Source organism: Nannobrachium achirus, assembly GCF_963921795.1.
Source record: "Nannobrachium achirus genome assembly, chromosome: 17".
NCBI classification, from domain to species: Eukaryota; Metazoa; Chordata; class Actinopteri; order Myctophiformes; family Myctophidae; genus Nannobrachium; species Nannobrachium achirus.
Genome location: NC_137824.1, coordinates 57,971,357 through 57,994,132, shown reverse-complemented (window position 1 = coordinate 57,994,132; position 22,776 = coordinate 57,971,357). Strand labels below are relative to the sequence as shown.

General features: G+C 41.9%; 4 protein-coding genes across 7 annotated transcripts in view; all 4 read left to right on the top strand.

The window, feature by feature from the left end:
- The window catches only part of fgfrl1a (fibroblast growth factor receptor like 1a), a 415,817-nt gene that overhangs the window by 374,060 nt on the left and 18,981 nt on the right, over nt 1–22,776 (top strand). The window lies entirely within an intron of this gene.
- Nucleotides 4,011–12,429, top strand: LOC308301619 (heterogeneous nuclear ribonucleoprotein A0-like). Of its 4 annotated transcripts, XM_080745662.1 has the most exons (3): nt 4,011–5,347; nt 6,825–6,936; nt 12,386–12,421. In XM_080745662.1, the coding sequence occupies exon 1, from the start codon at nt 4,087–4,089 to the stop codon at nt 5,062–5,064; it is 978 nt and encodes a 325-aa protein (XP_080601788.1). In that variant the 5' UTR covers nt 4,011–4,086; the 3' UTR covers nt 5,065–5,347; nt 6,825–6,936; nt 12,386–12,421. The 4 variants fall into 4 exon arrangements, with proteins under 4 accessions (XP_080601788.1, XP_080601785.1, XP_080601787.1 ...); XM_080745659.1 differs by having other exon boundaries at nt 4,011–6,936; nt 12,386–12,429; XM_080745661.1 differs by lacking the exon at nt 12,386–12,421 and having other exon boundaries at nt 6,825–8,624.
- On the top strand, nt 14,096–15,726 carry LOC308301746 (heterogeneous nuclear ribonucleoprotein A0-like). Its single transcript, XM_080745840.1, has one exon. The coding sequence runs from the start codon at nt 14,145–14,147 to the stop codon at nt 15,078–15,080; it is 936 nt and encodes a 311-aa protein (XP_080601966.1). The 5' UTR covers nt 14,096–14,144; the 3' UTR covers nt 15,081–15,726.
- Nucleotides 18,052–22,776, top strand: part of klhl3 (kelch-like family member 3) — a 39,029-nt gene continuing 34,304 nt past the window's right edge. Inside the window, exons 1-2 of the mRNA XM_080745652.1 lie at nt 18,052–18,165; nt 22,407–22,568. Of these exons, the coding sequence (XP_080601778.1) occupies nt 18,146–18,165; nt 22,407–22,568 (182 nt within the window). The 5' untranslated portion in view covers nt 18,052–18,145. The remainder of the gene's footprint in view (nt 18,166–22,406; nt 22,569–22,776) is intronic.

The window sequence follows — 22,776 nt, the reverse complement described above, 5'->3', positions numbered from 1 at the left end:
CTCACTCACAGGTTCTGATGTTGTCATAAACAAGACTTCCACAGTTTCAGTACACCCCCGCCCCCCCGACAAAGGTAGGCCAGTAAATGCAAATGCATGGGGTTCTCAACCTCTTCTGAGCACTGAACCCCATCTGCCTCTAAGGTTCACCTGATACGCCCATATGATTTTTGCACATTAGAAAAAAAGAGAGAAAAAAAATCATACCCCATGTAGTGAACAATTACAACTTTCAGTCTGCCTTTAGACTCAGGGCCCCATCTTGCCTTAAAAAGATAGATAGATAGATACTAGATACCTTTATTATCCCAAGAGGGGAAATCAGTTGCCCAGAGGCGGCACAGCATAGTTAAGGTCACAAAGTTACAGGAAAGTATGAAAAGAAAAAAATACTTTTGTGTACAGCGAAAAATAAATAAATAAATAACAAGAATCAACAATTCAGAGCAGTCGTAAACGTAGGCAAAAAACTAAAAATATAAAGTGTCGAGAACAGTCAATGCTACATAAGTGTCACGTCATAACACAAATAGTAATACAGTTACTACTTATCAGTGCATTGCCAAACAAAAAAGTGACCCTAATTTAAAAAAAGTGATCTCTCATCTCTTATATTATGACTAATGGTATTGGGCATTTTTTATTAAACATTTTAAAGCACTATGTAACTATGTAACTGTGTAACTGGATTTTAACCTGGTTTCCTGCGCAAGTGCTGACATTTTCACCATTGAGATAATAGAGCTGGCCTGCCTGCTCGGGGATACATTGAATATTGACTATCAGGTCAAAACTTGTGTTAGATCTGTATCAATGTCAATGTTTCTCAACCACTGTGCCTGGGGACCTTTGGTGTGCCCCTGAGAAGGGTCAAGTGTGCCCCTTGAAACTGCTTGAAAGACAGTATTGTATTTATCATTTTAAAAATGATTTAAACTAGTGATAACAGCCGATCTACAAGCACACAACGCCGAGGCGTTGTGTGCTTGTAGATCTGCTGTTTTCACTACTGTTGTGCGACAGCCTTGTATGATGAAGCAGGGCTTTACTTTGAAAAGAAACTTACAAATTTGAAACTTGGAGATACAAGGTTTCCTCCCGACAATGATGATATTTACACCCCTGTATATTATGTTGGTGTGCCCATGGATTCTTGGGACATGAAAAGTGTGCCCATGCAGAGAAAAGGTTGAGAAACACTGATCTAGGTAACAAACACATGACCTTTGACACGTTGGAAATGTCTCTGCCTCAATAGAAGAGCAGGGATACAAGATACAACCACCCGATTGTATAATAAGTTATAATGTATTAACATGCTCTACCATACAGATTGGACAAAACCACATTTTAGTCATAAAAAATCAAGTTACATAGTGTGGCTTTAATATAGGTCTAGACTGGGTGCATCTCTCCACTCCGACATGTCTCCTTTCCGACATGTCTCCATTCAGACACTAACCCTATCTCTAACCCTAAACCTAACCCCTATGGGAGTGTCGCCACTCCGACAATAAGAAGTCAATTTCGTAGTGGCGACATGTTGGAATGAGAGAGAGCCTCTCGCCTAGTGAAATTAGCCTGGGGCCAGCCTAGATACTAATGCATCTAGCTAACTAACTGCAGTATCTATCCCTACCTTGTTTTAACATGGCTGGGATGTCTAGCTCAGCTAGGCTAAGTGAAAATAGCCTTTCTACAAGCTCACAGCACATCGATCGGCTATTTTCTCTAGGCCATAGAGAAAATAGCCGATCGATGTGCTGTGAGTGTTTTTTTCCCCCCTCAAAATAATAAAAAATGGCTAATAAGATTAGGCATAAGCCATAAGGGATAAGGTGGCGCACAAGATAGGGCCCTCGGTTTTTTATTGACATTCTACTGTGTACAGAAGTTAATGCAACCAAAGGTCGCAGTTTACCATGAGAAATGTTCACAGCTTGTCTGCGTCACTGGCCAGATGGCCAAGACATGGCCCATATCTGTGTGGCTGGTTCAGATAGAGATCTCCATGTATGGGCATAAAATATATTGTATGTTGTGATGTCATGGGAACCACTCTAACAGAATCCCTTTTATGCCCACATATGGAGATCCCTGATATCATCAATATGGAGCCCATATCTAACAGGACTTCATATGGGAATGCCATAACTGTATGGAGGAAGACAGCCCATATCTGTGAGGCTGGTTCAGACAGGGATCTCCAATAAAGGGATGTACTATATACAGTACATGGATCTCCATATATGGGTAACTGGTCCGATATACATCACTGGCCAGATGGCCAAGAATGGGCGCGACCTGAGGCGTCTTACTAGTTTATTAAATCCTATTTTCCTCCAAATGCATAAAAACAACATTTAGTGTCAGGAAAATAGAACGAAAAAGAAAACCTCATTGTTTGGAACCGGTAGCCTAAATGTTAGTCTAGACATAGTCACAGGGGGTAACGAGATAATGAAATCTACTATAACTTCTGCGTTTCAAATGAATGAAACAACTGACTGTCACCTTTATCAGAGTTAATTATGTAACTAAGTTTACAGGTGGTTGCAGGTTTACATGAATTCGTTCTCCTGCTATACCGCTAATGTTGGAACGCCCTACTGAAGGGCTTAAAGGAGTGTAAATCCCTAACTTCCTTTAAAACCACTCTGAAAAGCCACTTACAGATGGCTGCTACTCAAAACTGATAACAGTAAACGTATTAGCCTAACCTTACCTCCCCATGACCCTTCGTAAATACCATTTATTCTTGGTGTTTTTTCACAACTGTGATTCAATGTTATATGAGTTAAAACATCTCAATGTAAATAAGCCATGTGCTTTCCTTTTAGTTGACCTTGTACGGTACCAGTGAACTGTATTGTCATGAAACTGTACCTTTTCCTATGCAAACTTCTAATAAATACTTCAATCAATCAATGCTGCACGTACACACACATAAATATGCACACATAAGTGTTGGGTACCTGTGTGGGATGTGTTTGTTCAGATAGTGATATCCATTCCATGTATGGGCAATTGGGCATAAAAAGGATTGTATGTTGTGATATCATGGTAACCACTCTAACAGAATCCCTTTTATGCCCATACAAGGGGATCCCTGATGTCACTAATATTAAGCCCATATCTAACTTCACATGGGAATGCCATATCTGTGTGGCTGGTTCAGACAGTGATCTCCATGTATGGGCATAAAAGGGATGTACCATAAACAGTGGATCTCCATATATGGGTACCAGGGGTCTCCATACTGGTAATTGGTCCGATATACTTCACTGGCCAGATGACCAAGAATTGGCGTGACCTGAGGCGTATTACTACTAAATAATGTATAAGGTCATGTGAGGTGTATTATGTCCTGCTGGCTGATTGTGTGTGTGTATGTACATATATAAAATAAATCAATAATATAACTGCACATACACACACACACACACACACACACAAACACGCACACACATGCAGGCAGACAGAGAATGTTATTGTATTGTAATTGTTTTCTATTTAGCCTACTATTTTATCACTATTGGTTATTTTTGTTGATATCTGTATGAAATGTAATAAACTTTGATTAATTGATTTATTATTTTATTAGACAAAATGGAGAACAGTACAAGTATAGTCAATACAATTGAAATGTAGTACAAGTACAGTTAAAATGTTCCTAAAAGGAACATCTCAAATAAGACCTTTTACGGTCTAAACTAAATATTGAATCTTGAAAATGCTTCATGCAAATCATTGATCTTCAATATGTCAAGACCATAAAGCATTTCAAATATATATAATACTGTGGCTGAACGACATGCGTCGAAAATAGGCATTTTTTTTGTTCGCCACGCGGTGCCGTCGTACGGCGAAGCATACAACCTCCCAGGCCTTGTTCATTCTGCGCAAAAGGAAGGGGGCGGTGACGTCTTTTTAATGTATTCCGACGTCACAAGACCTCGGGTGCATAAATAGCAGCGGCTCTCCCCTCCCCCACCACCTTCAAGCTTAGCAACACTCACTGTCTGCTCACTGTCGTTCAGCGGTCAACAAGTTCTTTATTAAGCTTAGGAGAAAAGGAAAGACAAAATGACGGACCAACTCTGCAAACTGTTCGTCGGCGGACTCAACGTGGACACCGACGACGACGGCCTGCGCAAGCACTTCGAGCAGTTCGGCACGCTGGTCGACTGCGTGGTCGTGGTGAACAAGCAGCTGCAGCGCTCGCGCTGCTTCGGCTTCGTCACCTACTCGACGGCCGAGGAGGCCGACGCCGCAATGGCGGCCAGGCCACATGTCGTCGACGGCACCACCGTGGAGCTGAAGCGGGCCGTGGCGCGCGAGGAGGCCAACAAGCCCGAGGCCATCGCCAAAGTCAAGAAGATCTTCGTCGGCGGCCTCAAGGACGACATCGAGGAGGAGCACCTGATCGAGTACTTCGGCCAGTTCGGCGAGATCGAGAAGGCCGAGGTGATCTCGGAGAAGGAGACCAACAGGAAGCGCGGCTTCGGCTTCGTCTACTTCACGGACAACGACTCGGCGGACAAGGCCGTGGTGATGAAGTTCCACAACGTCAACGGACACAAGGTCGAGGTGAAGAAGGCGCTCACCCGCCAGGAGATGCAGGCCTCGCAAGGGGGCCGCGGCGGCATGATGCGGGGAGGGCGAGGAGGGGGGATGCGAGGCATGCGGGGGAATCAAAATGGCTTCGGCGGCGGCAGAGGAGGAGGCTACAACAGCTATGGGGGCGGCGGTGATGGCGGCTATGGCGGAGGCTACGGAGGTGGATACGGCGGCGGCTACGGAGGAGGCGCCGGCGGCTACGGAGGAGGCAGCTATGGCGGCGGCTACGGAGGCGGCTATGGCGACCAGATGGGAGGCTATGGCGGCGGCAACGGCTACAATGACTTTGGCGGCGGTTACGGCCAGCAGCCCTCCGGCTACGGCCCCATGAAGAGCGCTGCCCCCAGCGGCTACGGCGCCCAGCGCAGCGCGGCTCCATACACCCGGGGAGGCGGCGGCGGTGGCGGCTACCAGAGAGGGGGCTACGGTGGTGGCGGCTACTAAAAGCTACAACCCACCCGATCTCTCCCCTTTTTTCCACCCTCCTCCGCAACGACAGACTGTTCGCGATCAGAGAAAACCTCCACCACAAACCCTCCGCCATACCTCCAACCCAACAGATCTGGACGAGAAACTAAAAAAAACATACAAATACAAATTAAGAAATGATGGGGCGTGATCTGCCGTAAAATCCAACCTAACGGCAGAACTATCGGACACTGTGAGACCACCCCCGTCTCCCCATAATCAAAACGAAGATCGATCCTCAAAAACCCCTCACAAACAGGTAGGAAGATCCCTTCCCAGAAAACCTGGTTTGCACGAGCAGCTGTTGCCAGTACTACTCCTAGGACACAATTGATTCGATTATTACGAATTTATCAAAGAGTATTCCTTTATGTTTCTACATTGTGTAGCTGTCCCAGGCGTGTTAGCTGTCGTTTATACATTTGGAAAGAAAAATCTGCTTTTTGCGTACATTTTTTTTGAACCCTAATAGTCTATGTAGGACTGTTTTGTTGGAAAAAATATTCTATATTATTATGATTCATTTCATTTTAAAACAAATGGTTTCGTTTATGTTAATTCTAAAAAATTTAGTGTGTTTCCAATGTATGGGGGGTGAGGACGCATGTGATATGGTTTTGCTTTTTTTTTCCTATTTTTTTTTTTAGTTATGTATTTGGTAACACATTTGTGTAACTACTGCTTATTGTAGCTCTTAGCTCATTTAGTTAAGGCGGGAAATGGTGCCCAGCCCTGGCAGCGTCCCCTGTTCTTATCCAACCATGTTGTGTATAAAAGTCAACGTCAGTAATTTCCCATCGCACACACATAGTGTCCAGTTTATCATCATCCTTTCCTAAATATTGTTCCTTTTTCCATTCACTTGCAGCAATATCTCATGTATATTGTATTTTGGTTGAATTTTTTGGTATGCATATTATTAATGTATGTTCATTTTAAATAAAAAGTTAAACAAACTTAGCTTAGTTATTTACTTATTAACCAGGTTGCCTTAAGTTCCACAGGTTTATAGAAGCGATTATGACTACTTCCAACTTGCACATTAGTTACATGGCATCTGTCCCTTCTGTTTAAGCGTACTACTCCCAGGTGGGTGAAATGGTAACGGTTGTAGTTTCTACCCACAGCCAATGCATGTAGGCTTTGTAGGGTTTTGTCTTATTGTATATTTAAAGGTTATTTCTGGTTATTTCATCTAACCCTTGACTTTTGAATATCACTGAATTTAATCTATTATTGTGGAGATGGAGGCGTTTATGTTCATCTTTATTCCTATATTTAGGTGTTCTTACTCGTATCCCACTATCCCAGCCAAAATAGCCGTAGCAGTTTGTTTATAGGCTACATCAGGACCCTGTTGATTACCTGGGGTCGATTGTGATAGGACTCTGAAATATCTCTTTAGGATATCCTCATCCAGCAACCTAGGTATGTAAATCAACCTGTCTTCACTATGTGTTGGTCAACCATGTATGGAATTTGCCTTTTTTGAGATGGTGTGCAAATGCACCATTTTCTTAATATAACTTTTACTCATAGTTTCTTAACTTAATATGCGTCTTATTGATTATTTAATGCAACTGGGCGGGGTGTGCTCAATTCGGTCCTTAATCCAGATTAAATGGGTGGAAGGGGACCCAAGTTTTGTTCCTCATTTACTAATGGAACGATATTGGTGCCTCCTGAGGAAGTCTTCCCTTGCCGTGGTTCTCATTTTACCTCCTTTGTCTCTCCAGGTTGCTATGGTAACCTGGGTTCCAGGGCATCACCCCCAATAATGGAATTGGGTGTGTGTCTCCATGCCAACCAGGGACCAGGAGAGGTCGCGGTGGTTCCTTTTTTCTACAGGTGATTCCAGAAAGGATTTGGTCCATTTGAAGTGTTTTTTTCCCAATGCAAGCTGTCATCGACTCATTTGACAGATGGTCTTTTCATTAAGATTAAACAAGTGTCCCCTATTTAAATTTCTATGAAAATTTGAAAAGGTTCAATTCAGAATACCCGACAATTGCTGTTTTAAGCATATTGTTGCGTTTTTTAACTTTTTTACCTGTATCAATTTTATACTTGCATTTTGCTGCTTGTAACTATGAATAGTGACAAATCAGCTTTCTGAACTCAATAAATATATTTATGTATAATTTTGTGCCATTAATTTCAAAGGTGACTGGTATGAAGGCAAAGATGTAACACATCTTTACCAAATTTTTATGTATTTAAGAATAAAGCCAGTCCTTTCAGTTTTGAAATTCCGTCCACAGAACCTGTTATTAAATCTAGAATATAGGGGTATATATATGGATGTCGCAATATCGTACTTGAATAGTGCAATCGTGTATGAATTTCTTGGACACTGAATGGCTGCAGATGTTAATAGTGGATACTGGTCAGGTGGGCACCTCTATTTAAAATGGGCTATTTTGTCAATGTTAGAAAATAAAATGTCCGAAATCGTCTTAAAGGTGATACACCATGCATTTAAAAAGTATTTATGTCATATTGTTTATGTCTCAAAAACGTTTTTCAAAAGGTTTGAGGCTAAATTACCACTCCTGAATAGAGATCCTCTCTCATGTTGAATGGCTGAGCATTTTCAGCTGCAGTACCACCTTTGGCCTGAACTGCGCCACCCCCAAAAAAAATATTTTTTTGAAAAAAAATATCAAAAACGGCCGATGATGATGTCATCATCGGCAGCAAATCTGGATAGCCTGTTTTGAGAACCCGTGGGATACTTTTAACCTTTGCCTTCTCAAAACCAGAGAAAGACACAACGGTCAGAAATGGGAGTTTGTGAGGATAGAAGGTGCTAGTGGGACCCCCAAAAAAGGTTTTAAAGTAGGAAAAGTGAAAATTTCATGTTGTATCACCTTTAAAGGAGTAGGTCACCCCAAAATGTAAGGTTTTCTATTGATTACTCACACCGTGGAGACTAGAGTTCAATGAATAATGTATATATTTTGTTGTATTTATTTGTCACATTCCTAAGGCAAAATTGGGACTATAGTTAATTGATTCCGGATGGAGACCCGAATGCATTTGGGTCCCCATCCGGAATCAATGGTGGTACACTTATTGTAATCAAATTATTGTCTTAGGAATGCGACACAAACCTACAAATATTATTGAACTCAAGTCTCCATGGCGTGAGTAATTTAAGGGAAAAAAAGTCATTTTGGGGGTGAACTACTCATTAAAGCAGTGGTTCTCAACCTGTGGGTCGGGGACTCTGGGTCCTCAAATTATTTTGAGGGGTCCCCAGATGATTGACTTAATGTGCAACATTGTTTTCTCACTCAACAGTTACGTTTAAGTGCATAGAGGGTATCTGTACATTTATAAAGTGACAATTTAAGGACGTTTTAGTACCTATAAAATGACAAATTAAACATTTGCCAAATTGTCAAATATTAGAGGCAGAAATTGGGAAAATAGCTGATCTACATGCTCACAACGCCTCGCAACACGAGGCGTTGTGAGCATGTAGATCTGCTATTTTCACAATAGAACCATGTTATACAAAATGTCAACTCTTAGTGCTTGTAGGGTGGGGGGTTAGGGTTAGGGTCACGGCCTGAAAAGGTTGAGAACCACTGCCTTAAGTAAAAGAAGGTATACATGATTAGAACATGCATGGGGCATCATTATCAGACTTCATTTTATTCTTCAACTTCTTGTTAATGCCCCAAATGATGGATATACACATATTATACCGGTTTTGTAGAAAAATTAGACCTTAAAGGGATATTCCACTTTCAAAAAACTTTTGGTCTAATCAGGCTTTTATGAACACCCTGAACAGATTTTAATTTGCTTCATTCAGTATTTAGATATTTGATGGACTTGTTACCAGGCCCTTCTCCTCCAGGGCTTCTCCCCATACACGCCCATTGTAACTTCCAACTTCCAACTCTATTTTAACCATGATAGATTCATTAAATACACCCACTATTTTTTTTCTGGACACTCATAATACCATCCTAATACATGTGTGCCATGTTTATTTCAATTATGTTTTAATATTTTTTTATTGTATTACATTTTTTTTTTCCATTTTCCCCAAGAATTATTATAAATAATTAAACGGTCATTGAAAAAACACGGCCTGCTCACATATTAGGATGGTATTATGAGTCGCCAGAAGAAAAAAAAAAAAGTAATTTTATCATGGTTAAAATGGGAGGGTTTACACACCTCTATTCAGAAACATTGCTATTCAGAAGATTGACTTCCATTATTATTCTAAATAGAGGTGTCACCTAACCCTAACCTCAGTGGGGGTATTTCTGAATAGGGATGTTTCTAAGTAGGGGTGTTTGTGAATTGAGGTCTGCCCCCAAATGAGAGTTACAATGTGTGTGTATGGGGAAAGGTCCTGGAGGAGGAGGGCCTGATAACATTTACATCAAATATCTAAATCAACAGGGGGTCCAGGACCCCTAGGGGGTCCTCAGAGTTACTACAGGGGCTCCTCCAAATCTTTGAGTGATAGAACTATTATTTCGGGGAAAAGGAGCAGTCTAAGTACAGATTGAAAGGTCAAGTTTATTAAAGGGCCACTTCACCTCTGGGACAACTAGATCTTATTTTATTGTTGTTTGGGACACAATCAACACAATCCTGAGTTATTTTTTGTATTTAATCTGTGTTTTGAGATATTTTAGTATTTCAGCTGTGCTAGTGATGCATTTTGCATAATCATGCTGCATCATATGATGCAAAACGCATCACTAACACAGCTGAAATACTAAAATATCTCAAAACAGATTGAACACACAGAATAACTCAGGATTGTGTTGATTGTGTCCCAAACAACAATAAAATAAGATCTGGTTGTACCAGAGGTGAAGTGGCCCTTTAAGTAGGCCTATTGACGGTTCAAGTGGTTAAACATCTGAAAACACAAATTGACATGCATTGTGCTGTCAAACGATGAAACTATGGAATCTGAGGGTCCCTGCTTCATCTCTCTCTCAACTAAGGGGTCCTTGGCCTGAAAACGTTGAAGACCCCTGATCTAAATACTGAATGAAGCAAATATAAAGTCTGTTCAGGGTGTTCCCAAAAGCCTGATTAGACGATAAAATGACCAAAAGTTATTTTGAAAGTGGAATATCCCTTTAATTGTAAAATGTTTAAGCATGTAATGATCATGTATACTGAGACCCTTTTTCAAATATTTTATTTTAATGTTTCGGACAAAATAGCCAATTTTACCTGGTGCCCAGATGTCGAGGTGCCCGCCTGACCTGTTAACCGTTATTTTGTTACTCTGGCTTGTTGCCTCTTCTGAGGGCTCTGGGCATGCACAATCACACACTCCATCACACTGCTGGTTAAATTGCACTGTGACCTAAAATTGTCAACATGGCACACCACCTAGCTTCAACCTGACTTAGAAGCGCAATCCGCAAGAGTAACTGAAAAGGTCTTCAACACAGGGTCCAGGACCTCTGAAGGGGTCCTCTGGTACTGAGGGGCTGCCAAATTTCTCTTGATAGGAATGTTTTGTCAAAGAGGCAAATTCACAATGTTAATCCAACATGTTGCCAAACAATATTTAAGCTTAAGCTACTTAACATTGATGATGGTGCTGTCCAGTTAATCTATGCAGCCATCAAACATGCACCACTTAAAGGAGTAGTTCACCCCCAAAATGACCTTTTTTTCTGTTGATTACTAACACCATGGAGACTTGAGTTTGTATTTGTCGTAATTCATAAAACAAGACAAGACAGACATAATAAATGTACCCCCTGGCCCATACAGAGATGGGGACCTAAATGCATTTGGGTCCATCTGGAATCAATGGGGGTAAATTTACTATGTTTTTGACTGCGAGGAATGTGACAAATACTGGAGGATTGATTTTGGGGTTTGTATTGTAAAGTACAACTTGATGACATCACACCGTTGTACTTTACAATACAAACCCCAAAATCAATCCTCCAGTTCTAGGCAACACAGAAGAGGGGGAACTTTTTTTATTTTATTTCCACACAACTCCTAAGGTATATTAATGACATAGTTCAATATTGAAAATGGGTGGTCTTCCCCTTTAAGTCTCCATGGCTTTAGTAATCAATAGAAAATGTGTCATTTTGGGGGTGAACTACTCCTTTAAAGGACAACTTTGTTTTTTTACAACAAGGGTTCATATTTTAGATTGTAAGTAAGAGAAAATTAAAGCTGAGTGTTAAAATGTTTTCATTTACGGCTTTCTATTTTTGCGATTTTAGTATTTTGATTTCAGTAGGTGTGGGCATGCGTACAAGGGGCTAAATATTAGGGATGCGGTATCGGTACTCGCAGTATCGGTACTCGCCCGATACCTGCCTATTTTGCTGTACTCGTACTTGTCCGATATTGCTCACGGCAGCGCCAGATACCATTTTGTTTCATAAATATGTTGGTAACAACATATCAAAAGTCCTAAGACACAGTTTTGTGTGTTTAACTAATGAAAAGTGTTGTCACCTTCTCTCACTCTAGGCATGACAACATAATTATTTAAAGAATTTTATTTTGGAGCGCCACACACTATAAACTTAACTTACAGTATCGGTATTCGGTATCGGCAAGTACTAAAATGAAGTACTTGGTCAGCAAAAAAGTGGTATCGGGACAGCCCTACTAAATATGTATTTTTAGACACAATAAGCCGGCCATTTCTTGGTTACTTACCATTTACACCAGCCCCCATAAGTCATATCTGCCCATGAAAGATTGCGGTGCATCTTGGAAATCGGCTTATTGTGTCTAAACATACATATTTAGCCAATTAAAATCTTTAAAATCACTAAAAATAATCTAATGACTATCTAAAATGTGAACCCTTGTTGTAAAAAAACAAAGTTGTCCTTTAAGAGGCAACCCCCTAGTCACCTGTGTACCTTCCATATAATTTCAAATGTCTCAACAGACATTTTGCTTCAAGTTGCATGGAAGGCTTTCTCAAACCACATGTTTGTTTTGCCTCAGCTAAGGGATCCTTGACCTGAAAAATGTTGAAGACCACTGGTCTACACTGCAGACTCTACAGTGTTCAGAAAATGTCCTTTGAAATTAAGAAGGCATTTATTGCTCTCAATTTGGTGTGAATTTGGACTGGAACTAAAAGCTGTGAAGATGAGTCATTGATGGAATTAAATTTAAGATTTATAGTGTGGATGAACACACAGCCTGAGCCATACTCATTGTGTAATACAAATGACCTGGTTAATGACGGATGTTTACATTGCAGGTTATATACATGGCAGTGAAATGAATTTTACTGTTTTCTTTACCTCTTTTGTAGGATAGAAGTGCTTGACTGTTTCTGACCATCCCATAATATGGAGAAAGGAGCCTTGTCATTAAATGTACAACTTGTACAAAATATCGTATTTTTTTATTTGAATCTAAAATAAATATATTTAAACAAAATTGTACTGATGTATTTCTGTATTAGGCTTAAAAGCTCATGTATCAATATGTATTTTTCTGGTTTTCCAATTGTAAAGTGAGAGTAGGTGAATGGTCTTTTTTGGATGTGGATTTCCCACATTACTTGTGGGTTAGTCATGTTGGTTATGATTTGTATGTTTAGAATATGTAACAAACTTTTTAAGGGTATAAAGTAGATTGGATCTGTTTACAGGACCAGTTTGGTTGTGATGTCCTTGTCCAACTTTTTTTTCTAACCCTTTAAAGTATTTGTATTGTGTATGATCAAGAAAGTTAACAGTGCATTTTGTTAAGTGTCACGTTTCTCACTACATTATTCCAAATGTCAAGAGAGGAACCTGATAGTGTAGCCTGGCTTTAGCCAGACTGAAAATGTGGATTCACTCACACTTTGCCGAATCCACATTATCAGTCTGGCTAGTGCCAGCATCATATTATGCCCACTGTACTAGATTATACAAGGGCCAGGGCCACTTGGGCTGGACAAGCACATTAAATGCTTTAAGCTTATGAGGTCTGCTTGGAATTGGATCAACAGTCACAGACAGGTCACAAGTTTAGTGTATAGAAAATTGGTTACATTTTTGGTCATACAAGGACCATCTGTAGTTTTATACTTGGAAAGTCGGAAAGAAAATCACGATGAGGCAGTTGATTGATTGAATACATTAAAAGTTTGCATAGGAAAAGCACATGACGGTACAGTTAATAAGATACAAGGTAATGGGATTTAAACCCAAGAAAGCACAATGGCTTGTTTACATTGGGGTCCTTTTGTACTCAATTCATAGTTTCCCTCATTGATTGATTGAAGACTATTAGAAAAAGGTACAGTTTCATGATGGCACAGTTCACTTTATCAGACAATAAAATAAAACAATGCTGTTTAAAGAGACTTTCTCCTCCCCCCCCCCCCAACTAAAAGGAGATCCTAGAAAGCACTTGGCTTATTTACACAGGAAACCACTACACTACACTACCATACATGAAAGATAGCATTTTAAGGTTTTTATAACGTGTTTTATTGCTTAGGATTAGGTGCGTGGTATACCTACGTTATTTTTCTAGAAATCTAGATTGATAGTGCTATGCATTTGATTTATTGGTGTTGATGTATATCACCTCCTTATTGTATTGATGTAGCAGCCTATTACCTGCTTATTGTAAGTAGCTCTGTCTGGATAAGAGCGTCTGCTAAGTGCCTACATTGTAATTGTAAATTAATTGTAGTTAAAATATGTAAAAAACATTGATATAAAATAAGGTGCATGGTTTAGTTTTAACTGCCCTGCAGAGCTGTGCTTTTAGCAACCTCGTTAGGAACTCAATACACCATTTTATTTGAGCTGCTTAAAAATCCGCCGATCTACAAGCTCACCACGCTTTGCATCCGCGATGCATTGTGGGCTTGTAAACCGGCTATTTCCATATTTCCGCTAAGCGTTTTGCGTCACAGCGTGGGTGGGCGGAGACGCCCGAGCCCCCACCAACCGGCGTCGAGTACGTAGCACTACGCACGGCGCGGCGCGGGAGGCCCCGCCCCGCGTCGTTCCATTGAAGAAGGAGACGGTCTGAGCCAGAAGGTCCCACATTACATTCACACTGCAAACATGACGAATCAACTTTGCAAGCTTTTCGTCGGCGGACTGAACATAGAAACCACGGACGATGGCCTCCGAAAGCACTTCGAGCAGTTCGGCACGCTGACCGACTGCGTGGTGGTGCTGAACCAGCAGCTGCAGCGGTCGCGCTGCTTCGGCTTCGTCACCTACTCCAACACGGACGAGGCCGACGCAGCAATGGCCGCCAGGCCACATGTCGTAGATGGCAACACCGTGGAGGTGAAGAGGGCCGTGTCTCGGGAAGACGCTAACAAGCCAGAAGCCCTCGCTAAAGTCAAGAAGATCTTCATCGGCGGGCTTAAAGACGACATCTGCGAGGACCACCTCCAGGACTACTTCGCCCAGTACGGCATGATCGAGAAGGTCGAGGTGATCTCCGACAAAGAGACCGGCAGGAAGCGGGGCTTCGGCTTTGTCTACTTCGAGGACACCGACTCCGCCGACAAGGCCGTGGTGATGAAGTTCCACAACATCAACGAGCACAAGGTGGAGGTGAAGAAGGCCCTGTCCAAGCAGGAGATGCAGGCGAGCGGCGGCGGCCGGGGGAGAGGAGGCCGCGGCGGCGGAAGGGGGATGGCGTACAACGGCTATGGCGGCGGCCGAGGAGGTGGTGGCGGCTACGGAGGCTACGGCGGCGGCTACAACGACGGCGGCTATGGCGGCGGCGGCTATGGTAACGGGGGAGGCTACGGCCAGCAGCAGGGAGGCTACGGCGGGGGAGGCTACGGCCAGCAGATGGGCGGCGGATACGGCAACGGTTACAGTGACTTTGGCGGTGACTATGGACAGCAGTCCTCCGGTTACGGTGCCATGAAGGGGGGCAGCTATTCGAACCGGAGCGCCGGTGCGGCTCCGTACGCTCGAGGGGGCGGAAGTGGCGGAGGCCGGGGGGGTGGTGGATATGGTGGATATGGCGGCTATTAAAAATGTCTTAGTATTGCAATGTTCATAGGGAAAAAATCTGAGAAAAAACGAACCGAATTTCCACACTCAAAACCCAAGCGCGGGGCTCGAGAGGCACAGTTTTCTTTGTGTCTCCAATGAGGGAGCAGTGCCCATCACCCACACCAGAATGATATAAGAACTGCCCCTCCCCCTCACCCGGACCCCATCTGCCACCATTCTGCAGAGTGAAACAAGACATTGTGGACTTTAAACTACCAAGAACTAAATTCTTTTGTCAAGTGTTGATATGTAATTTATTCCACTGGGGAAATGTTTTTTTTTCTGTTTTTGAGGGATGTGTAAATCTTGTCACTGCTTCTGAAAAAAACCGTAGAAATGGAAGCTGTTTGTCCTACAAACCAGCCAGATACGCTTTATTTTTTTGGCATCCTGAACTCAGGGTATCGGTGTGTGGGCAGTGTAGATTTGAGTCTTGAAGTCTCACTTTTGATCTTGGACGTTTTTTGTTTGTAAATTGGACACGATGCCCCTTTTTTCATGTATTATTTTTTTCACTATGTTGCATTTTGGAGAATGTTTGAAACTCATTTGTTCAGTTTTACCCCCTATGTTTTACTGTTCTTGACTTGCTTTCATTAAAATTTTTAATGTTTTTTAAAGGCCATTATCTCTCCTTGTACTTTATTCCTATTTCAATTCAACTTTATTCCAGTGGTACTGTGTCTTTTTAGCATGGTAAAGGTTTAGTTTAGGCCATTAGTATCTCCTTGTACTATTTCAATTCAACATTACAGTGGTACTTTATTCCTATTTCAATTCAACTTTATTCCAGTGGTACTGCGTCTGTTTAGCATGGTAAAGGTTTAGGCCATAATCTCTCCTTGTACTATTCCTGTTTCAATTCAACTTTATTCCAGTGGTAGCCTACTGTGTCTGTTTAGCATGGTAAAGGTTTAGGCCATCTCTCCTTGTACTATTTCAATTCAACTTTACTGTGGTACTGCGTCTGTTTAGCATGGTAAAGGATTTTGGCGGGGTGTGTTCTCTTAAAGGGGAAAGGTAAGCAAAAGGTACAATGGACTGGAGGTGGTTGGTGGTGAAAGGTTGAGGCCTAGGCTGTGTTGCAATAATGACCTGATTTTACTCAAGCTGTTGCCTACTATACTAAGATCACTTAGCCACCAGGTGGGAGTGTTGTTTAATACTGAGTTCAACAGTTGACCTCGATCTTCATCAGCCATTTTACTTTACCACAATTATGACAATGAAAATCAATAAAACAAAGTGTTACCAGCAACCCCATGTGATTACTTACTTTGGGTATTTAGTGCAAGGACCCATCTCCAACCCCCACTCCCATGTGAACAAAAGCTACATTTATTACAAAAGTAGAACTAAAAGGGTTGATCGTGGTCCAAGTTTGCCTGAGTTAATTTAGCCACCCTATATAGGCAACACTGGGATTTGTTCAACCTGAAGATATAACAAATTGCATTGCAGAAAAAGGTAATTTAATTTTACTATAATTCTACTTGGAATAATTTAAGGTAGCTTGGGCCAAAATACACACTCCCTGGTGTTGTGTCTATTGATTTTTCGTTGTCTCCGCCAGGCCGAAAGGCATGGCCGAGACTTTTTCCCATCTGCTATCCTCAGGGAGTATATGTGTGCAGTTTGGTTTTTTACTGCACATACCTCCTGGATGCCAATTCAGAACCTCTGCCCCACATCTTTCACATGGGCCTGGCTGTTCTAGCGCCACCAGGAGACCGAATTATTTAAAATACCCTTTTTTATATAGCTCCTTCAGGGCAAAAATCAGGCAAATCCGTACACTATCTCTATAGTTATAACTTATATGTGATCAAGACGGATCTGTCCGATATTTCATATTCCATCCTATTAGGCTAACATTGGCTTCCAAAGTTTGCAGGATTGTTCTGTTTTGAACAAAATGCCTCAAATCATGGAATGCAGCTAGCTTGAGATTTCTATGAAATGTTGCAGGCCCATTCCCACATCGCAGATTGTGAAAGTCTGAATAAGACATGGCACTCTTTTCACATTGGAATATTATAGCGCAGGGGTCTTCAACAGGGGGTCCAGGACCCCTAGGGGGTCCTCAGAGTTACTACAGGGAGTCCTCCAAATCTTTGTGAGATAGAAACCTTTTTTCCTCCTTTTTTTATATTAACCACTTGAACCATAACGTCCATATCTGATAACTTTAGCCAAAAATAGCAGATCTACAAGCTCACAACGCCTCACAGCGCAAGGCGTTGTGAGCTTGTAGATCGGCTATTTTCGGCAAGGAGGTTTGGTGTAGAGGGGAAAAAGGGCAGACTAAACTACAGACTACAGAGTGAAAGGTCATGTTTAAACACAAATTGACATGAATCCAAAATACACCGATGATTGTGCTGTCAAAAGATGAAACTATAATATGGAATCTACAAAAAGGTTGTGGGGGTCCCTGCTTCATCTCTCTCTCTCTCAACTAGGGGGTCCTTGGCCTGAAAACGTTGAAGGCCCCTGTTATAGCGCCACCAGGAGGCCACAGTAACCTATACCAGACCTGGCGGAGACCTGTGCTCGGCTATAATTCTACAGTTTACAGTTTAGGCATTTAGCAGACGCTTTTAATCCAAAGCGATTTACCGTACAATAAGCAGGTAATACATCACTATAATAAACAAAGTTATATGTCAGTACATCAACAGCAATATAACAAATGCAAATGAATATCTATTCTAGAAAAAACAATATAATCAAATCAGTCAAGAAAAAAAAGGTTCTAAACGAAAACCTAAAAACAAATGCTAACTAGCTTCATGTATGGTCATTGAGTGTTACAGTAGTGCTACTTTGTGAAGAATTTCTTTTTGGGCCAAAAATACACAATAATAAACTCCTCGGTACTTTTCCTTTTTTTTCTCTTCCCTGGCTTCTTTCTGTGGAGGGCAGCATCACACAGGAGATGCGTGTAGTAGTGGTAGTAGTAGTAGTAGTACAGTAGTAGTAGTTAGACAAGAGGAGGACCAGACCGGGCTGGATGCATCATCACCACCATTCACAGTGTGGACATGGAGAGTGTATCGTTGGGGTGAGTTGATAAGCAGCGGCAGGGATTACATTACACCAGATTAGGCTGTGGTTCCACAGCCATGTGTGATTCATGCTGCTACTACAGCGCTATAGGATCATTCATGACTTGTCTTGCTGTGTTGGACCAAGACGCAAACAGCTAAAACTGGAGCCCACTATTAGCCCTACGTTAGCATTGTTGGCTAACCAGTGGCGTCAGTTCAGACAAAGCTAAGGTATGGCAACTTGACTGGTGTCTTCTTGCGTGCAAGACACCAGTCATGTTGCCATACCTTAGCAACAGGCATGATGCATTTATTTTAAGAAGTACATTTTATTTCCCCCCCCCCCGTTTCTACGGTTTCTTGGGCTGAATATGGCAGCCTGGAACGGTTGTTCAAGTGCAGCTAAACTTGTCATGTAAGTAAACGTGCCATGTACCTGTGCAGCTGACCTGCGGAACCTGGGAATATACAATTTTGTCAAGATGGGGAGAATACAAGTGTGGAGAATATCATAATACCTTGTTAAAGTGACTGTTGTGAAATTTTGCATTTGTAGTTATTTTACTGTAATTTAACAACATAAGAACCAGCACAGATAGACAAAGACACATATGGATTTATATTTAAAAGTAACTTTTATTTTCCCCCCTGGACGGAGGGTATGGCAGCCACATACCCCTGCCATACCCATTATTGACGCCCCTGTAGGCTAACTGTAAATTGCTAAATAAACTGGGCGAGCTAATCATTTATCATACATGTAGCTTGCGTGTGAGAGACCTCTCTCTCCCGAAAAGTGTCTGGTTCATTGTTTTTAGGGCAGACTGCTTCTATAATTGGTCAGTGTTTTGTGATGATAACGACTTGTGTTCTTGGACGTTAATAACAGTGAAGTTAGCCTGTTAGCGAGGTAAATGTTAGCCAGCTGCCTGAACAGCTCGTCTCAATGAACCCCAAGAAAGACGCATATAAAAGTAAACAGAACGACCGCTATGATCAACACCAACAGTGTCTCACACAGGAGAAGTATGTTTGACCTTTGTCGTGAATCAGATCAGGGTTTATTGTGACTCTGATGGCAGGTGGCTGTCGGTAGGTGACAGGCTGACAGCATCCTTCTTCCCACCCTGAACAAGAGGAGGAGAGATGTTACACTCCATGAAGCATAGACAGTGATGATGATGCACATAATGTTTGAATGATCTGACAGTTGTTTGTATTGGCCTAGACGTCCTTACAGTCCTGTCAGGACAAAGTTGACATGTCCAGTTGTCAGGGTTCCCACGGTCATGAAATTCCTGGAAATATTTTGAAATTAGAAAAATATTTTTCCAGTACTGGAAAAGTTTTGGAATTGATCAAGGGTCCTGAAAGGTCTTGGAAAAAGTAGCTATATGCATTGGCTTTTGTTATTGATTTTGTTAATACCTCTGAAATGACAAATTAAACATTTGCCAAATTGTCAAATATTAGAGGCAGGCGTTGCGAGGCGTTGTGAGCATGTAGATCTGCTATTTTCACAAATTCCTCAACTCTTAGTGCTCGTCAGGGTGGGGGGTCCCCAGTTCAAATATGATTATTTCGGGGGTCACGGCCTGAAAAGGTTGAGAACCACTGGCATACACTACCTGTCTTTGTGCATTGCTGTATAGGAGTAAGCGACCTGTTATTGAGCTGAATTATTGTTATATAGTCCTGGAAATCTGGTTAAATATTCTGGAAAAGTTTGGGGAAAGTTTTGGAAATTAATTGTTAAAGATGTGTGGGAACCCTGACATAATGTTTGAATGATCTGACAGTATTGGCCTAGACGTCCTGACAGTCCTGTCAGGACAAAGTTGACATGTCCAGTTGTGCATTGTCCAGACTGCTCGTCATTCCTGTATATTCTTATTGTGGAACTTTGGAACAGATGGTGGCGTCTGGCGTGGCAAGAGTTGTTTTCAAAGTAACACCCACTCATACTAGCGTTCTGTTCTGGATTATATGTATTTTGCAGCCCTTTAGGTCTACACAAATACTCTTCAGGGATTATGAATAAAAAAAATCACACTAATATGAAGTGAGCGATGCTATTTATGAGTTCATTTCATCATGCCACCCACTGGCCAATCACAATCACAGCGCGTCCTGTGAAGCTTGGCCAATGGGACCCTGGGTGTACAACAAACCTTGAGCCATTTGTGCCAAGATGTAGGCCATATCTAGGCATTTTGATTTTACACAACAAACTTTGAGCCAGTAAGCCATATCTAGGCAGACGTAGGCCACGCCTCAGTTTACTAAAGCCCCGGACATTTTTTAACAAGTTTTTCCCCTCGGTTTTTGACCGGACAAAGCACCGCTCAAAAATATCAAATTGTGTATCAACTAATGTCCATTTCGTATGATTGTTATGGATATAAATATAGGTTCTTTATCACTCCACTCAGCTTTCAAACTGCTCAGGCTGAACATATTATGAACATGGTGCTTGAAGATCAGCTTGGATCTGTTTTGACGTTTTTCTTGGTTCTTTCTCAACCATTCATACTATCTCTCTGTGCAATCATGGGCCAATTTGCCTCGTGTGACCATGCAACGCTGTCTTGCAGTCCATGGGCTTATCTTATTAATAACATTAGCAACAGTGGTCACATGAACACCCAGCTCTTTTGAGATAGTCTTGTAACCTATATTGACCTAGCTCCTTTCGGAACCTCTCCCTCCGCTATGCAGCTCCGAGATGAGGTTCCTCACTCTCGTCAACCAGAATCTGTTCGCGAACACTTCTTACCTTTTGTGAACATTCTATCCAAAAAGTAAAAGTCCTTTGCCGGTCTCTCATCTGTTTACTTCTCAAGCATGGAACGTGGAAGAAAATCAAAGCAGCGTTTTGAAATAAATAGTTTATATCACTCATTTTGTCAGCCGTTTCTGTTTTTTGTAGACATTCTGGAAGTTGCGGCCGCATAGGAAACATTACTACCTCCCTTGGTCACGTGGTATAGACACAATGAATAAAAGTGGGGAAAACACAGAACCGGCTGACAAAATGAGCGATATATACTCTTTATTTCAACACACTGCTTCGATATTCTTCCACGCTTGAGAAGTAAACAGATGAGAGACCGGCATAAGACCTTTACTTTTTGGATAGAATGTTCACAAAAGGTAAGAAGTGTTCCGAAAGTAGCTAATGTTGACCATAGTAAGTACTAGTGAACCTTGTCGAGCCACACTCGTATGTCACAGAGACTTACCCTTGATGCTGAGTGCCAAGCGAGGCATTGGGAGGCATTGGGTCCCACTTTAAAGTCCTTGGTATGACCTGGCTGGGGATTGAGCCCTAACTTCCCAGTCTCAGGGCGGACACTCTTAACAAGGCCACTGAGGCTGAGCTGGTTTGTGTTTGACATTGTTGACCATGCTTGGCTATTATTACCCTTTTCTAATCAACACCACTCTCTGCGTTGTGATGCAACCATGTGATACAACCAGAGGCACAAATCATCAGATTGAGTGAATCATTATTAGGTGGACCATATACTGTATGGGCATGCTCATATATGGAGATCCCCAGGCATCAAACCCAGGCCCTAACTCGCCAAGGCCCTGCTTGGCTTTACTACATACGTTTTATGCCCATATACTGTATGGAGATCCCTGTCCCAATGTCATCAATATTAAGGACATATCTGGGAATGCACATATTTGGTAATGCCCATATATGGGCATGTTTTGACATAACATTGTTGACTATCATGCAGGGGTCTCCATATATGGGTAACTGGTCCGATATACATCACTGGCCAGATGGCCAAGAATCGGCGCCCTGAGGTGTCTTACTAGTTATAGCACTACTGTACTACAATTGTACTACAACAGCAAGCGCTCCTCTCTCCCCACACTATGCTAGGCGGCTGGCTAGCGGTTTTTATGTGACGTTCAGGGACACAGTAGCTAAATGTGGCATTAAAAAATTACAAATTCCTATTGAATACCTTAATTACGATGAAATAAAGTTTTATAATCGTAATATGTATAATCGCAATATTACACGAGAGGGTCTGCATTAACACGGTTATCCTGCACTCCACGTTAATGCACACCCTCTCGTGTAATATTGCTTAATTATAAAATCTATTTCAATGTCAACATCTATCAGAGGAAAGTGTGCTTCATTTTAATAATAATAAATGGAAGGGTACCAAATTACCAATGCTTTTGTATGTCTTTTCTAGTTCTACGCTCATTATTTCCCCCAATGATCCAGACACTGCCTGTCCTGTCTGACCAGCCGCATGGCCACTGCAGGCTCCCCGCGGCCAAACTCAACGACCGGGGACTCGGAAGACGATGCTGTGGAGGGAGGGATGTACACCTTCAACCAGACACACACCAGAAAGGCCTTCCAGCTCATGAATGACCTGAGGAGGTTTGTGTGTGCGTGTGTGTGTGTATGCGTGGGTTTGTACTTGTATTGCTTGTGAGGGTATCTTGGAAGTATATTGTCGCTGTCGAGTGAAAACCTTGTATGTCCAAAATCATTCGTTTTGCATTCATCATTTTAAAAATGATTTAAACTAGTGAGAACAGCCGATCTACAAGCACACAACGCCTCGCACCGCGAGGCGTTGTGTGCT

Coding starts and splice junctions, on each gene's coding strand:
- LOC308301746 (XM_080745840.1), top strand. CDS start 14,145: ATGACGAATCAACTTTGCAAGCTTTTCGTCGGCGGACTGAACATAGAA.
- LOC308301619 (XM_080745659.1), top strand. CDS start 4,087: ATGACGGACCAACTCTGCAAACTGTTCGTCGGCGGACTCAACGTGGAC.